Here is a 17,547-nt window from a genome sequence, read left to right on the forward strand (position 1 = left end):
TCCTCGTGGTGTTTCAAGTGCTGTCGCAGGAAGGCGCGCACAACATCGGCCGCGTTAATGATGTAGAGCTCACAGAGATAAGCTTGTCACTCGAGATCAGCGCCTCGTATCTGTCGTGGCTGTGGAAGGTGAACGTCTGAACAACTGCGTCCAGGCCTGCGCCAACATGCAGGAAGTCCTTGGAAGCATCGTGACAAAGTTCATGGCTGTCATCCTCGTCTGCAGGGCTGGGTGATGACCATTCACGGAAGACTCGGGTCGCCTGAGTGAGCGAATCGATAGTGCTTTGTGGGGACCGGATGGCGGACTTAGGAGCTTGGACACGCACTGATAGGCGCCAACCCTGGCTTACCAGCCCCGCTCAAGGTGTTCGTCCTCTCCAAGACTCGGTTATCAGCCATCAGGTCTTGGTCGTCCAGCATGTTTCGCCCGTTTAAGACAGAGACTCGTATTCGTTTGTTGAACAAGTACATTTCCAAGGCACTTACTGACATGCGACTCGAGATGTTCCAACCCGTTAACGCGATAACGAAGGTACGGAGACTATGCATCCAATGTACATTACAGATATTGTCGAAGAGGCAGTCGTCTATACTGAGCTTTCCGGGCAAGAGTATACGATCTGTTCCCAGTGCGCCATGTGCTTGGCATCCCTAACCATACACGCCTGAGTAGAGATACCTTCTAACATCTCAAGATCGTCCATACCATGGAATGCCTCCCTTAGATGCTTTTGTACATGACCTTCATACGTTGCATCTATTTCCGGACCAATACCGGCAGTCTTGTGCCCGTTATATACATGCAGCACGCAACCTCATCCACGTTGAAGTGGGAGTAGCATGAGAGAAAGAGTAACCAACATGCCATCAGTCATCGTCAGAATCTTCATCCTTCTCTTTGTCCTTCTTGCTCCTCTTCTTGTCCTCTTTCAGTTGTTGCTTCCACATGGTATTAATCTCTTTCGTGTTAAGGGTCGGGAAAACAATATTCATAACGTCGCTGTACCAGTCAACGGCGTGACCTTCAAGGCCATCCTTGATATTCTGTTTTTAGTTAGCACGTATACCATAATATCAGAAGACGTCGGGACTTACCTCTGGCAACTCTTCCCAGTCTCCAGCGTTATCTTTGGGAAAGAGTATCCTCGTACATCCAGCACGCTTCGCAGCAACCGCTTTGGCCTTTAAGCCTCCGATACGAAGGACCTTGCCCGTCACTGTCAATTCGCCGGTCATGGCCAACTGAGGATCAACCTTCTGGTTCATGGCAAGACTTAGCAGGCTGGTCGCCATTGTGATACCAGCTGAAGGACCATCCTTCTGCACCGCACCTTCCGGACAATGCAGATGTATCTTAGCGTGATCAAAGAATTTGTTGTCCGGGAACTTTTGAACTATCACAGACTTGGCGAAGGAGTATGCGATCGTTGTCGACTCTTTCATGACTTGTTTTAGATTACCAGTAATGTTCAAACCTGCGCGGGATGAGTTTGATAGTGCCGATTCAACGATCGATTCAACGTAGAGGGCCGCACCACCCATACTGGTCCATGCTAGGCCCATGACGACACCAGGTGGTGTTGTTTCGTACAGCCGATCGGATGTGAAGACAGGTGGTCCAACATAGTCCTTCAGATTCTCCCGCGAGATGTTGACAGACACTGATTTCGGTACCTTGAGGGCAATTCTTGGCTGCTCGGTCGTCTCCTTCTCAATGTTTTCCGGGGTGTCCTTGACGTCACTCTCGTCCTTCTTCGACTCGTTCATGGCTTGCTTGCCTTCTTCGGTAAGAGCTTTCTCTTCCGGCAATGCTTCTTCACCGATATCTTGTATGATCTTCAGGGCTGATTTTCGGTAAACCTTCTCAATATGCTTCTTGAGGTTTCGAACGCCCGATTCTCTGGCGTACTTGTTGATCAGCTCTTCGATAGCAGATGCATCAAGGTTGATGTCAACGTCTTTCAAGCCAGCAAGTTCCTTGGCCTGTGGTGCTAGGTACCTGTCTGCAATAGCTTTCTTCTCGTCTGCAACGTAGCCACTGAGCTCGATCATCTCCATTCGGTCCAGCAAAGGTCGAGGAATTGTGTCGGTCATGTTGGCTGTGCAGACAAATAGTACCTTTGACAGATCCACAGGCACATCCATGTAATGGTCCAAGAAGCTATTGTTCTGCTCAGGATCAAGCAACTCTAGCAGAGCTGAAGATGGGTCGCCTTGATGACCTCGGCCAATCTTGTCGACTTCATCGATCAAAATGAGAGGGTTCTCCGTTTGACACTTTTTCAGTGCCTGAATAATGCGACCTGGCAGAGCACCAACATATGTCCTTCGGTGACCCTTGATCTCTGCCACGTCTGTCAAACCACCGACACTGAAGCGGTAGTATTGCCTGTTGAGTGCACGCGCTATGGATTTTCCGATAGATGTTTTACCGACACCTGGGGGACCAACGAAGCACAGAATCTTGCCTTCAACAGTACCTCTGAGTTTGCCGACAGCGATGAACTCCAGTATGCGGTCCTTGACGTCTTTTAGACCGTAATGATCCTCGTCGAGCACAGTCATGGCATTTTTGATGCCAAAGTTCTCGGCACTCCTTTGACCCCATGGGATCTGGGTAATCCAGTCGAGGTAATTTCTGGTGACATTAAACTCGGACGCAGCAGGTTCAAGGTGAGCCAGCTTATTCAGCTCCTCATCAAAGACCTTCTTGACAGCCTCTGGCATAGCCAACTTCTGACCTCTTTCTCGGAACTTGTCGACCAATTTGTCTTTGCCGTCAGACTCGATGCCAAGCTCGCGACGAATGCCCTTCATCTGTTCCATAAGCCAGTACTCTCTCTGCCGCTTCTGGATCTTGCTTTCGACATCCTTGGAGATCTTGGATTGTAGTTTGGCATTCATCAGCTCTTTCTTGAGGACCTCAAGGGCCTTGTGCAGCCTCTTTTCGACGTCCATGGTTTGTAGGACATCTTGTAGCTCTTCGATCTCACCAGCGGAGACAGCAGCAGCAAAGTCAGCTAGCTTGGCCGGCTCTTCGATGACGTTGCCTGCAGACTGCGATATGCTGAAGTCGGAGATTTGGTCGCGGAACAGAGGGTTCAGGCTTGCGACCTCCTTGAACACATTAACGATCTCTGAAGTCAGAGCCTTGATGGTGGGACTCTTCTTGTCTTGCACGATCTCGGCCAGGTTCTCGACGTTGACGAGTGATACAGGGAATTTGCGCAGGAAGCTGGTGGGTCCGTAGATAGTGAGCTGTTTCGGCTGGTCACTGCCTCTCTCCTCGAAGCTTGCAACCACATCCCCAGGCGAGCCTTCGGTCTCGGGTTTGGTACCTTCCTCTTTCACGGGCTGTACCTCGGCGACTGGAGGAGCACCATCTTTCTGTTCGGCAGCTTTAGGGGGCATAAGCGCAGTCATTTTTATTCTTCGGTGCGGGTATAGTACAGCGGTCAAGCTATGTTCGTCGCCGTGTACAGGGAAGGCGCTGGTGATCTGGGCAAAGACACCGACCTCGTGAACGTCGTCGATCTTTTCAATTATGTCCTTGTCTGCACTCTCGTCCTTGAACAGGAATGCGCCGACGTAAGGCTGGCCTCTCTTGATCATCTCTTGTATAGCCTCAACGACATTTCGATCTCTGATGGTGATGGCCTTGTAGAAACCGGGGAATAGTGGTCGCTTGGCTATTGGGATAGCCATGACCTGAGGATAGTTCTCGGGCACAGTGGGCTTGGACAATTGTTTCTCTATGGATGGCTTTCGACCTCTCCCTCTGCCACCATCACTGCCCGAGCCAGCGCCTTGACCTGCATCGCCAGCACCACTCCCACCGGCGGCAGCTTTGCCATCGGGTTGAGGTATTGGTTCTGGTATCGAGTCGTCCTTCTTAGCCTCTGCACTGTCTTCGGTCCTGGGAGCCTGCTCAAGCTCACTCTCTACCTTCTCAGCTTTGGACTGAGCCTCATCACCCTCCTGTATCACGGGGTCGTCATCCTTGGGCTTCTCTTTCCTTCTGGATGGATGTGATGAAAACTGTCTGCTTTGTAATCTGGATGCTGTGGAATTCGTGGCAAGCAACCGATGCGAAAGTGCATTTGAGGAAAGAGCGACAGTCTGCCGTTGTAGTTGCCTCTGGCAGTCTCTACATATGGAGTGTTGAGCATATCTGGTGGCTAGTCTCCATGCCGCTGTTTGCCCGCGAAGCATGATCGAATGTCTGGTGAACAGCTCTGGCGCGGCAGGAACGATCGTCGGGTGAGGGTGGGTGATGCAACCACAATGAAGATGGTCGCCGAAGAAAGTGAGGTGAAGTAGAGACGAAAGGAACAACAAACTCCTTGCCCTGAACTGATGGCCACCGTCTGATAGGAAATAATTCTAATCCGTCACGACTCTCATGGCTTCACATTATTTGCACCTGCATCAGCATCTCAGAGGCGACTCGGAAGGCTTCTCCAATGACGAACATCATTTCACCACCCGAAGTGGATCCAAATTTTTCGGCATGGAAAAGGCTTTGGAACTTTCCATCTTCATCTCCGAACCTAATGCTTTACCGGTACCAGCGCCAGCATCAGAGTCAATAATCCAACGTTTGTCGGTCGCGCTTGCAGTTCTCATCGATGTAGCATTGTAGAACGCAATGAGTGTCGCACCTTCTGCAGGGCTGTCCAATGCCCTGTCCATTTCGACAAAATTAATACGGCCTTCAATACAAGCATCCCGACCATGCGAACATTTTAGAAGGAGAGCGCAGACACGCTACTTTTACGATTCGAGTCATCAAAGACCTCGGTTACAATCACAATGTATATCACAACTGAACCAGGCCCAGCCGATAAGACCATTCTCCTCTACCTCCGCAGCGCAAGCGACAAAAGACCCATATGCGACCCTAGGAGTCGGCAAGAATGCCTCCTCATCAGAAATTAAAAAGGCCTACTATGCCCTGGCCAAGAAATATCACCCAGACACAAACAAGGATGCATCGGCCAAGGAGAAGTTCACTGATGCTCAATCCGCATATGAGATGCTGAACGACCCTCAGAAGAAGGCCGCATGGGATCAATTCGGTGCCGCTGCCTTCGATCAGGGCGGTGGGTTCAACCCTGGCGCGGCTGGAGGGGGGAACCCATTCTCTGGCGCCGGTGGCGGCAACCCTTTCGCTGGCTTCGGAGGAGGTGGCTTTGGCGCCGACATCAACTTTGAAGATTTGTTTGGCGCATTCACCGGAGGCGGGCGTCGAGGGAGAGGTAGGGCTTCTCCTTTCCAGGAAGAGATACTGGTCGGTGAGAATATCGAAGTCCAGACAAACATATCTTTTATGGACGCTGCCAAGGGCGTCACCAAGAATATCAATATTACTCCTCTGGTACAATGCGGCACTTGCAAGGGCGATGGGACAAAAGCAGGAACACAAAGGCAGACTTGCAAGAGATGTAATGGGACAGGTACAAGAGTTCACATGATGCAACAGGGTTTCCAGATGGCTAGCACTTGTGATGCTTGCGGTGGTAATGGCGTCACAATACCCAGAGGCTCTGAATGTGGTTCGTGTCACGGCAATGGTGTCGTAAGACAGCGGAAGACTGTTCAGGTCGATATACCTGGTGGTGTCGAAGATGGCATGCGACTGCGGGTATCCGGAGAGGGTGATGCTCCTCCAACCGGTACGGAAGCCAACCCGAAAGCGAAGACAACTAGAGGAGACCTGTATGTTTTCATCCGAGTGGCACCTGATGCCAGGTTTAGCCGCAGCGGCGCAGATGTACTATACACCGCCTCATTACCATTGACGACGGCACTGCTGGGTGGTGAGGTGAGAGTACCAACGCTTGATGGGGAGGTAAAGGTCAAGGTTGCTACAGGCACAGGCACTGGAGATAAGATTACTTTGGGCGGCATGGGCATGAAGAGGCTTGGCGGTCGAGGTCCTTCCTCGGGCGATCTACGGGTTGACTTCAAGGTGAACATGCCCAAATATCTCAGCGCCAATCAGAGGACAATCCTTGAGATGCTGGCTGATGAGATGGGTGACAAGACTGCCAAGCGCATCATGGGTCTGGACAAGATGCGGCAACAGTAAGTGCCATATCCGCTACGAATTAACCATGCTAATGTTGTACAGGGAGTCAACCAGCACCGACACCACCTCGGGCCCCAACAAGAAACCATCCAACAAGGCCTCTGACCACAAGAACGAAGGCTTCCTTAAATCAGCATGGCACAAACTGACCCACCAACACGACAATTTGGAACCTGACGACAAACCGGCGAGTAAGAAAGACGACGAAGAGCCTCCCAAGAAGGCATCAGGATCTGGGTCTTAGCGCTGCATAATCGCCTGTCTGCAATATATGTACAGCACAATTCTCCACTTCGACAGCGTCTGAGGCATAGCGAGGTGAAAAGTGGGCTTCGTTCGCGATGAAATGTATAGCTACCATTTCTTCCTGAGATGTTTGAATAGAAGTTGATAGACTTGAGCGTAGTGTACAGTAATAGCAGGCAATCCAACTCCTGGTCTACCAAGACATTTCAAACCAATGGGATGTGATTAAGAAGCATAATATCGGGCAGCTGCAAGACGATGGCACCTGCCGTCAGCACCTCCTCGTGTATCTTTCTGTTAAGCTATACAACTATTGGTTGGAGTCATGGTCTGAACCCAAGCAGTTCGCAGCTCCTAGGGGCACAATTGGAAAGTGCAGCCCATTGGTGCCCAGAAGAACTCCGCCGCCGTAGCCACGGTTAAGCTCCGATGTCATCACATGTTGATCACGTCGAAGTGACTTTCGGGCTCCATATCAGTTGCGCGGCTGCATCAAGCCATGCTAGGCATTGTCATTAATCCTCGAAAGCATTGAAACAATCCAAACAGGTCCTGAGCGCAAAGTGTGTCGGACTTCGTACTAATTAGCACATTGGAACCTCGCCTACAGCAGAGCCTCAACTACCCCCCCGCCTGAGCGTCATACCACTCGTGCAAGGGCCGTGAGCCCCTCTCGCCGACTATGGTTCAAGCACCGATGCTGAGCAGTCCGCTCAAGCAGACGAGTGAGATAGACTGGGTAGAACCACTAAAGACCTACATCAGACACAACTATGGCGATGACCCGGAAAAGTACTCGGAGGAGTGCAACACTCTCAACAGGTTGCGCCAGGACATGCGAGGCGCCGGCGCTGACAGTGCCTCTGGTCGCGACTTGTTATACAGATACTATGGTCAGCTGGAGTTGTTGGATCTGCGCTTCCCGGTCGATGAGAACCATATAAAGATATCCTTTACGTGGTAAGTGGACTACAGACGAAACACTATAGCAATAGCAGGACGATCTGACAGACTGCAGGTTCGATGCATTCACACACAAACCCACCTCGCAGTATTCGTTAGCCTACGAGAAGGCCTCAGTCATATTCAACATCTCAGCGGTCCTATCTTGTAATGCAGCAGCCCAGAATAGAGCTGAAGACCAAGGTCTCAAGACGGCTTACCACTCCTTCCAGGCCTCGGCCGGCATGTTCACCTACATCAACGAGAACTTCTTACATGCTCCCTCCATCGATCTGAACCGGGATACCGTCAAGACCATGATAAGCATTACTTTGGCCCAGGCGCAAGAAATATTTCTCGAGAGGCAGACAAGAGATGGCAAGAAGCCTGGTCTACTAGCCAAACTGGCTTCCCAGGCACATTTCCTCTATTCGCAGGCCAAGGAAGGTCTTGAATCTGAATCGCTAAAAGGCGTTTTTGACTCGAGCTGGATCAAACATGTTCAAGTCAAGTCATACTACATTTCATCTTTAGCAGAATACAATCAGGCCCTAGCAGACGATGAAGGAGGCGAGCATGGCATTGCCATAGCACGACTCCAACTGGCAGACAAGGCAGCCAAAGCTGCTTATAACAGCGCCAGATCTTTTCCTGCAAAACCAAGTCCTTCATCGAATCTAGGTTCAGACACTGCTTCCTCCTTACAAGCAACCACCAAGAGACAAATGGAAATAGTCGAACATAAGCTTACCACCATGACGAAAGACAACGATTTGATTTATCACCACACCGTACCGGCCGAGGCTTCAGTCCAGCCTGTCCCTAAGCTGCCAGCTGCGAAAGCTATACCAGTATCAGAGCTATATCAGAACCAAGATATACAGAGAATAATTGGTCCTGATATCTTCCAGAAGATTGTACCTATGTCCGTTACCGAATCAGCCAGCATGTACGACGAGGAGAAGGCAAAGCTCGTGAGATCCGAAGCAGAAAAGGTTGAGCAGGCTAACGGAGAAATGGCTGCTAGCTTGGACTATCTCAAGCTACCTCAGAGCTTGAACGTGTTAAAGGGCGGTGTGGATAACGAAATGAGCTCTGACTCTGAGTTCGAGCAGTGGTGTGCCGAATTGACTAACCACGAGCCATTCAATAGAGCCTTCGAGCTATTACAAAAAGAAAAAGCGGCTGTACTGGAGAGCCTATCGAAAAGCACGAAACAGTTGGATATGGAGGAAAGTGTCTGCGAGAAGATGAGATCGAAGTACGGTGGCGAATGGACACAACAGCCTAGTTCGAGGCTAACTTCTACCTTGCGGACCGACATCAAGAGCTACAGAGACACCGTGGATCAGGCATCGAACAGCGACGCTCAGCTGATGTCGACTGCGCGTCAGTATGAAGCTGACTTCGATGAAATGCGACGTGCTGGCGAGCGCGATGAAGCCGATGTGCTATATCAGCAGAACCTAATCAAACTTGGTGGCAATGCTCCCCACAGAGGCAGCCAGGCGAACCTCCTCGATGAAGATTATGAGGAAGGTGGCCCGTCAGTAGCCGAGCAGATTGCCAGGGTTGAAGAACTTCTCCGCAAGCTCAGCCTTGTCAAGCGAGAAAGAGGTCAGGTACTGAAGGACTTGAAGGAGAAAGTACACAATGATGATATCTCGAATGTGCTTATACTCAACAAGAAGCAAATCGCAAATCAGGAGAATCAGCTGTTTCAAGCTGAGCTCGAGAAGTTCCGATCCCACCAAAATCGGCTCATATCGACTGTTCACAAACAGTCCTCTCTGCTTAAGGAGCTGACCAGGACATTTGGTGACCTGCTACAGGATAAACGCGTGCGGTCAGATCAGCAAAGATACGAGAGCATCCAGAAGAGCAGAGGTGCTGTCAAGAGCAAATACAAGAAAATATACACGGCGCATGAAGATATGATCCAAGGCTTGATGCGAGCGCAGAGCTTCTACGCCGAGATGAAGGACAGCGTCGACAGTCTGGAGAAGAACGTTGATGCTTTTGTCAACAACAGACGGTCCGAAGGCGCTCAACTTCTACAGCAGATCGAGCAGAACAAATCAAGCGCAGCAACTGGTCAGGCAGCTGCAGAGCAAGAAAGATTACAGAAGCTGATGGAACGTATGTCGATGGAACCACAGAAATCACCGACCAGCCCAAGCCAACACCGACCTCAACCTCTCGCAGCCCAGTTCAACTACGATTCAACGACGCACGCGCCCTTGCGTTCGCCTTCTCATCCATCGGCGAATGCTGACCCAAGATTCACTATACCCCCACGAGAGAGTCCCGCTCCTGTTGTACCCAATGGGTACCAGAGCCATCCTGCGCAAAGCCATACACCTCAGCCTCCTGCAGTTTCACCTACAAGTCCTCAGCAGCAGCAATATCCACCTTTCTCTCAGGGCGCAGCGGCGCCAATCGGTCAAGGCTACAATCCTATGGCATACCCGGAAAGGCAGCAATCGTTGCAGCCTCAATCACAGCAATACCCACCTTATGGTCAGCAGCCGCCACAACAGCCGCCACAACATCAATACCAGCAGCAGCCTCCCCAACCATCGCAGCAGCGGCCAGGGCAAGGTCAGTCAAACTACTACCAACAAAGCCATTCACCGCTCCCTCCACAATCAGTCCAATCTCCGACACCACTGAATTTCACATCCCCTTCCCAGCAGTACCCGAGCTACGGCTTTCCACCAATACAATCGCCGCAGAACCAAAACCCACCGTATCACCAACAACAGCAACCACCTCAATCACAGCATCAACAGCCATTCTCACAGCAGCACAACCAGCAACAATGGCCTGGCTACGGCATACCGCAGAACTATGTTCCTCCACCGCCGCCTCCTGGCCCGCCTGGTGGAGGATCAACGACTCAGTACCCGCCTAACACAGGCCCGTGGGCGAATGGACCAGGTGGCTACGCAAACTATCAGCAGCAGAGACCGCCGAATCAACAACCTCAAGGTCAGGGTCAAAGTACTGGTGGTGTGAATGGGCAAGGACAGGGAGATCCTTGGGCAGGTTTGAGTCAGTGGAAGTAGATCTGCTTCAAGATATCAGAGTTACGATTCGGGTATGTATTGTACAACGACGATATGGCGTGTATGAAAATTGATGGGTGATGATTGGTGAGCTTGACTTCTATCCTTTCGTTTCTTGTTGCAGACGCCTCTGCAATACCTTCACTGTGTCTATTCCTATTGATACCTCGTCGACCCGCTAGCGCGCTTCTGCCTGCAGCAATGACACAGACTTTACTTTCAGCTCACTGCAGCAGCTACCATACCCGCGTATGAGGCCTACAGATCATGCCAAGACTTTCAGTTCCGCCTCAGTTCGCATATCTACCGCTACACCTGCACCTGCAAGGCTTGGCAGTCGCGAGGCCTCGAGGCTACTTATACCCCTATCCCTTTGTCAGTACACCTACATTCTTCCTTACCAATCTCTCGTACCTCTGTGTCCAGTCTCCGGCCCCTCTGTTCAACCCAGCCCAGGTTCATCCACTTTGTCCAACTCTCAACCACCATGGCACGATCCAATATGGAAAGTCTTCCAAACAAGCGCCGACGAATTGAGAAGCCCGCTTCTTCTCAGGCGAAGTCCGAATCCTCACCGAAAATCACTGACAGCCTTTCTCCAACTCCAAAGCTAGCTTTCGGTTTTCCTACCGAACTCGTTGAACGCAACGTCTTCATTGACAAGACTGCTCAGCGAATTGCCAAAGGTCATGGTATCATCCAAACCGCTCTTGATCAGCTTCAAGTTGATGACCTAACTGAATCCTTGCGGCGGGATCTGTGCAAAGTTGTTGATAGCTCTGTCGACACACCATGCACAATAGCCATCCTCGGTGCATCAGGTTGTGGCAAATCAACATTGTTCAATGCACTACTTGATCAAGTTGGCATTCTCCCAACTGGCAGTCTTGGACAAGCATGTACAGCTGCTGCCATCGAACTTCATTCCAACGAAGGTCGCGAACATGCATTCGTCGCAGAGCTCATACACATCACGGCACAGGATTGGATCGTCGATGTTGACAAAGCACTTGAGGCTTTGCGTGCTCCGCCGGAGTTCCGCCAACATGCACTTAGTCCCATCGCCAAACTCAGAACTGTGTACCCCGAACTCACAGATGAGAGGCTCAAGACCATGACAACAGAGCAAGTACTTGCATCTAACGAACTCAGGAACGATCTTGGTACGACAAAAACAATTGCATGCGATGACTCTGAATCTTTCAAGAAAGAACTTCGATCAATGGTCGTTGCACTCAAGAAAGACTATGCAGCACGATGGCCCCTTCTTTCAGTTGTTCGCGTCTATATTCACAGTCCTTTCCTGCAAGATGGTCTGGTGTTGGCAGATGTACCGGGTGTCATGGACAGCAATGCTGCTCGAAATAGCAGAGCCAAAGAGTACCTCCAGAAATGCTCGGCGGTCTGCATCGCCACTCCTGCTCTTCGAGGAGGATCCGATGGTGGACTTCCAGATATGATCGCCGATGCTCTACGAGATGTCAGCTACGGCGGTCATTTGGATCGTGTTGTGCTAGTTAGCACGAAGTCTGATGATGTCTCCCTGTCAGAGATCGAGGCGGATCTCGAAGTCATGAAGAAGGAGGAGTGTTCTAAGGTCCGGGCCAAGAAGGAAGATGAACTCAATCTGGTCAAATATGAGCTCGAAGTCGCTCAGCAGGATCTTGACAAGCAAGATAAAACATCCGATTATGCCCGCAAAGACCATACACGATGGAAGGATGCAAAGCGATCGCTGAAGAAGAAACAGCCAACTTTCGCACCCCGCACTAGGATCGGTCTCAGCAACAAATTCGTCAAAGCAGAAAAGGACCGCGAAGAAGTAACCGATGCCGAAGTCCAGCAATGGCTCGAATATTTCGAAAAGCGCCAGAAGAACGCAGATGCTGAATGCACCAAGCTGCAAAACCGAATCGCAGAACGACAAGCCCACGCCGACACTCTACAAGCCGAAATCGACGAACTCAATCTCCGCGCCCACAAACTCGTCATCACCGCCCGCAACGACGAACTCAAGAAAGCCCAAGTCGAAATGTACATGGACGAAGTCCAAAATGCACGACAGCCAAATCGCCCAAGCAGCCGCCGAAGTCACCGACAACGACGACACCACCCACCCCAACCCCATCAAAGACGCACAATACTACGAAACCCTGCGAACTCGTCTCCCCGTCTTCTGCGTCTCCGCCCGCGCATACCGCCACATGAATGGCTTAAGCCCCGACGCCCCATCCACCAACGCCCTCACCGACCTCTCCGACACCGAAATCCCAGCGCTCGCCGCCCACCTCCGCAAGATCGCGACCGACGCACGAAGCGAACGCCTCAACAGTCTAAACGACGAAATGCTCCTCGTCCTATCCCGCCTGAACATGTTCCTCTCCCAAGACGTCGAGACCCGCGAAGTCGATCCCACCATTGCCGAGCGCGCAATCGACGAAGCGACGACTCTCTTCGATAAACTGCCCGACATATTCACCAAGAGCCTCAAGTGCGCCGAGGAGAATATCACTGATACCTACAGTGCGCAGATCACGGCGAAGTTGGCCAAGATCAAGAAAGCGAGTTCGAAGTTCGTGGCGGCGGAGATGGAGTCGTGGGTTGAGAAGCCGGCTTCGGACCGCAGTAATAAGGGGCTGTATTACCAGGAGTATCGGGCCGCGTGTAGACATGAGGGTGATTGGCATGGGAGGAGTAAGGTGTTCGATATGAATGAGTGGGTTAGACTTGTGTTGCAGACGGTTGTGCAGGGGAGGATGGAGCAGCTGTTTACGATGGCGAGGGGGGTTACGGGGGTTGCGATGGCGGATTGTGTGAAGTTTTTGGGCGAGTGTGTTGAGGGGGTGCATGTGGATGTTAGGGGGAGGGCGGTGGAGGCGGGTGTTAAGACGTGGTGGTTGGACGAACTCGATAGGCAGCATGTTCGGAGGAAGAATGGGCTTGGGGAGATTCTTGAGGGGGCGAGGGGGAAGATTGGGGCTGTTTATACGGCGGCTAGTTTCGACATGGCGGGGGATGTTAAGAGGAAGTGGAGGGGGGGTTATAAGAGGGCGGCGTTGGTTGGGACTTCGCGGGAGAGTATGGCGGAGCAGTTGGATAAGGCGCTTGTTGGCGATAATGTGCTTGGGGTGGTGTTGACGAAATGGGATGGGCGGTTGGTCAAGGGGTTGTTGGATGAGTTCGAGAGGGTGCGAGGTGAGTTGGGAGTGTTCGTGGAGGGGATGGTTGATGCTTACCGTGGTGCGTTGGAGAAGAGGGAGGGTGTTATTGAGACGGCGAAGAATCCGGTGCACCAGAAGTTGAGGAATTTGATTAGGGCTAGTGGGCTGCTTGAAACCAATGGGGAGGGCGAAGATGCTGTCAAAGAGGAGGATGAGATCAGTGACTACACGGAGATGGAGACGGACGATGAGTTGTGATGTGGTGCAAACTTGGTGGTCTGGCGCCCTCCTGGGGTGCTTATGCGGAGTGCGAAATGCTTACATGAAGTTCGAAGTGCTTACATGGAGTTCGAAGTCCTTACAACCTGGAACTCGGCTTTGGTGTGAACAAAATGAGCAAGAGACGGTATAGCTTGACAATTCATATGGTACGATGCAAGTCTGCATCTCAACTGACTTCTCCTAGCCCTCTTTTCCCTGCAGTTCATCCTCGCTACCACTATGGAACTCGCCAAAAGCCCTAGCCTCCAAATCCTCAGGGGTGATCTTGTCCTTCGCAGCCCGGCGCCGGAAGTACACTCTCTTCGCCCACTTCCACGTCTCCGCGCCCAGGAAAAAGAGCGTCGCTTCAACGAAGACAATACCCCATTCCCACGAGATACCGGTATGTTTGAAGACATCGTGGTTGATAACCTATCGGGATCATTAGCGGCGTGAACACACGAAGAAATGAAGAAAACTCACCGGAATATACAACACCGGAAAAATCGTCACAAACCCCGCAATAACAGCCCAGAACAAAAACTTATTCCTCCACACATCCCAGAACCACTGCGTGAGGTGTCTGGCGCCCTTCGTCCCCGGCGTCATCGCGAAGAACGACCGCCTCATATCGACCATCTCCCAGGCAAGGAACAGCGCGAACCACGTTAGACATGTGAATGTTGTGGCGCGGGCGCGGAAGACCGTGTCGCATGCCTCCGAGTACGAGTCGTTGCAGTTCTGTCCCAGATTCCCATCGCCGAAGGCGTAGACCACGAGGACGAAGCTGGATAGGCAGAGGGCGCTCATCCAGAGGCCGTAGACGAGCATGTCGAACATGACTTCGAGGGTGAATACGCCTTTCTTAAGCGATATGGGAGGGCGCTCGAGGATATCGGGGGCTGCGATTTCCATGCCTAGACCCATATCTGGCATGCCAGACGTGATCATGATTACCCAGAGGATCTCGACTGGGGCGAGTGGGAAGACGGAGAGCCCTGTGCTGTCTTTGAAGGCTAGACCGATTAGGAGGGTGCAGGCTTGGGCGATGTTCTCGGCGAGGAGATGGAGGATGAATTTTTGGATATTGTCGAACATTCGGCGGCCTTCTTCGATTGCGTTTAGAATGCTGGCGAAGTTGTCGTCGGTTAGGACTATATCTGAAGCGTCTTTGGCGACATCGCTTCCGGCCATGCCCATTGCGATGCCGACGTCGGCGATTTTGAGGGAGGGAGAGTCGTTGACGCCGTCGCCGGTCTGTGGAGGGTGGTTAGCTTCCGAGACGATTTGATTTGCGCAGAATGAACAGGTTTGAAGGGTCCACCAGACAAAGTCACAAGAGGGGTGATGACGTTGAGGTAGGACGGGGTTGAGTGAAGGTGAGATAGGGGACAACTTCGTGTCGTAAAAAGTGCCTTGGGGGAAGACGGCGGACAGGCAGCGATTGGGGCCGAGGAAAGACAGAAGAACTCACCATAGCCATGAACGCCTTCCGTCTTCTCAATGCTTCAATCATCCGCACCTTGGTAGCAGGCGCACACCTTGCGATCACTAGAGGCAGCACAGGCAGCTTGTCAATCTCTTCGTCCGAGTAGTGGTCGAATTGTTTGGCAGTCATAACCATGGCATCAGCGACCTTGGCACTGACATGGTTCATATTAGGCAATATGCCGACCTGGGCAGCAATAGCACGGGCTGTGCCAGGATGATCGCCAGTCAGCATATGTACCTTGATGCCAGCGCGATGACACCGTTTGACTGCATCGGATGATTCGGTTCGTGGCGGGTCGTATAAGCCGATGAGGCCTCGGAATATTAAGTTGCGTTCAATTTCTTCTCGTGGTGGAGGTCCATCTCGGCTCGCTCTTCGGCCGGAAGCAGAATTGTATGGGCGACTTGCGAGGGCAAGAACCCGTAGTCCGATAGAGGCAAGTGCTTCCATGTTTTCGAGTATCTCACCCTTCATTTTTTCGGTAAGCTCAACTTCTTCTGAACCTTCCCAGATAGCTGTGTCGCATGTTTCGATCACCCTTTCGACAGCGCCTTTTGTGTAGATCATCTGAGACTTGTCTTCCGTGTCCTCGAATATTACAGACATCTTCTTCACATCTGAATCGAAGGGGTACTCGCTCACTTGTTTGTACTTGGGAGCCTCACCATCCAAGAACTTTGACCTGTTGTGTCCAAACCTCGACGCGAACACCTGCAGAGCAATCTCGGTCGGATCTCCTCTTGCTTGCCAGGTGTTCTCCTTCCCCTTGTACACGTGCGCGAGGTTGGCCAAGGAGGCAATGAGCATAAAATCACGCAGCTGTTGATTATCTGCCAGAAGCGATTCTGCGTCATGTGCTTCGCCGCTCTTCTCGCCTTTCTCGTCGGCGCTGTGCTTTGCGGACCGTTCACTGAAGAGGAGATCGCCCTCTTCTGGATTGAAAGGCTCGTTTGTGACATCAACGGAATATGTGCCCCTGCTTGGTATCCAGCATTTCTTTGCGACCATTTTGCCCTGCGTCAAAGTGCCTGTCTTGTCTGAACAGATATCTGTGATGCCTCCGAGCGCCTCGAGGGCATCCATCTTACGGACAATAACATGGCGCTGTACCATCCTCTTGGTACCTACCGCCATAGTAATAGTCAGTACCACAATCAGAGATGCTGGTATCATGGACAGTCCAGTAGCGACAGCGTAAATAATGACCTCAGAATTGCTTGAAAAATCATTTGCCGCAAGAACGATAATAGCGCACACCACAGCGATGCCAAAAAGTAGCATCGCAAGGCGTGAGAGCTTCTTTTGAAGCGGCGTGCCGATATTCACACCAAGAAATCTTCCAACAGCATCACCGAAAGTGAGTGTCCATGACTCTGCGTACCGGAGCGGATGAGTCGAACCGTCTGCTCGACGCTTGACAGGACGGACTTTCGAGTCTTTCTTGCGCAAAGCAGCTGCGATGGATCCAATCTCGGTGTACATCCCTGTCGCAAAGACTATACCGCGCGCTCGACCTTTGGTAACTGTTGAGCTGCTATACGCAACATTGAGACGATCTCCGGGACCAGTATCTTCTTCGAAGACAGCTTCTTCGTCCTTTGCAACAGGTAGTGACTCTCCAGTGAGGAGTGCCTCGTCGGTCTCAAAATTGAGTGATTCTAGCAATCTTTTAGAAGTCAGTCATGCTCTGTCAGGAAGTCCCGTATACTGACCTTATATCTGCAGGAACACCGTCACCTAATTTCAACTCGACTAGGTCTCCAGGAACCAATTCGGCCGTCGGTATATTTATGGTTTGTCCGTCACGCACCACATTTGCTGTTGGAGAGCTAAGCGAGCGCAATGAGTCCATCGTCTTCTCAGCGTTGTACTCCTGGAAAAAGCCAACCACGATGTTGAGGACAATAACTCCAGCAACGACTCCACCTTCAATCCAGGATTTGATCGCTAGAGATACAACCATAGCCATGATCAGTACCAGCATCATAGCGTTCGCGACCTGCCGGAGAAGAATCTTGAACGGCTCAACACCAGGGCCATCCTCGAGTTCGTTTGAGCCATACTCTTGCAGCCTCGATTGTGCCTCGCCAGCAGAAAGGCCCTGTTTGACATCAGCATTTAATTCATTTCTGACAGTATCCCGGTCTAGAGCATGGGCGGCCTTTGACATCGGCTTGTTAGCCTGACCAGAGACGTGCCCCTCCATCCTAATTAGGGTCGTATGGTGAGACTGGAGTGGAAGAAGAGAACCCGAAATCTTCACAACATGAGGGATCCTAAATAT

General features: G+C 51.6%; 5 protein-coding genes across 5 annotated transcripts; 3 read left to right on the forward strand and 2 right to left on the reverse strand.

Moving 5' to 3' along the window:
- Window positions 1-869: 869 nt before the first annotated feature.
- PIM1 (ATP-dependent Lon protease pim1) lies at window positions 870-4,214 on the reverse strand (the record flags this gene model as incomplete). Its single annotated transcript, XM_064876265.1, has 2 exons — window positions 870-1,046; window positions 1,098-4,214. 2 exons carry the CDS (start codon window positions 4,212-4,214, stop codon window positions 870-872), a joined length of 3,294 nt encoding a protein of 1,097 aa, XP_064727572.1.
- A 436-nt stretch (window positions 4,215-4,650) lies between these two features.
- On the forward strand, window positions 4,651-6,337 carry MDJ1 (mdj1 protein precursor; the record flags this gene model as incomplete). Its single annotated transcript, XM_064876266.1, has 2 exons — window positions 4,651-6,089; window positions 6,136-6,337. 2 exons carry the CDS (start codon window positions 4,651-4,653, stop codon window positions 6,335-6,337), a joined length of 1,641 nt encoding a protein of 546 aa, XP_064727573.1.
- A 684-nt stretch (window positions 6,338-7,021) lies between these two features.
- On the forward strand, window positions 7,022-10,349 carry BRO1 (bck1-like resistance to osmotic shock; the record flags this gene model as incomplete). The annotated part of the gene is made up of 2 exons (XM_064876267.1): window positions 7,022-7,299; window positions 7,358-10,349. 2 exons carry the CDS (start codon window positions 7,022-7,024, stop codon window positions 10,347-10,349), a joined length of 3,270 nt encoding a protein of 1,089 aa, XP_064727574.1.
- A 487-nt stretch (window positions 10,350-10,836) lies between these two features.
- On the forward strand, window positions 10,837-13,768 carry PMZ80_007863 (uncharacterized protein; the record flags this gene model as incomplete). Its single annotated transcript, XM_064876268.1, has 2 exons — window positions 10,837-12,383; window positions 12,415-13,768. 2 exons carry the CDS (start codon window positions 10,837-10,839, stop codon window positions 13,766-13,768), a joined length of 2,901 nt encoding a protein of 966 aa, XP_064727575.1.
- A 204-nt stretch (window positions 13,769-13,972) lies between these two features.
- On the reverse strand, window positions 13,973-17,469 carry ENA2_2 (P-type ATPase; the record flags this gene model as incomplete). Its single annotated transcript, XM_064876269.1, has 4 exons — window positions 13,973-14,203; window positions 14,255-15,028; window positions 15,246-16,929; window positions 16,976-17,469. 4 exons carry the CDS (start codon window positions 17,467-17,469, stop codon window positions 13,973-13,975), a joined length of 3,183 nt encoding a protein of 1,060 aa, XP_064727576.1.
- Between the last annotated feature and the right edge of the window lie 78 nt (window positions 17,470-17,547).

The sequence above is a fragment of the Knufia obscura genome (genome assembly GCF_036327395.1).
Source record: "Knufia obscura strain CCFEE 5817 isolate CBS 148926 chromosome Unknown scaffold_10, whole genome shotgun sequence".
In the NCBI taxonomy this organism is placed as follows: Eukaryota; Fungi; Ascomycota; class Eurotiomycetes; order Chaetothyriales; family Trichomeriaceae; genus Knufia; species Knufia obscura.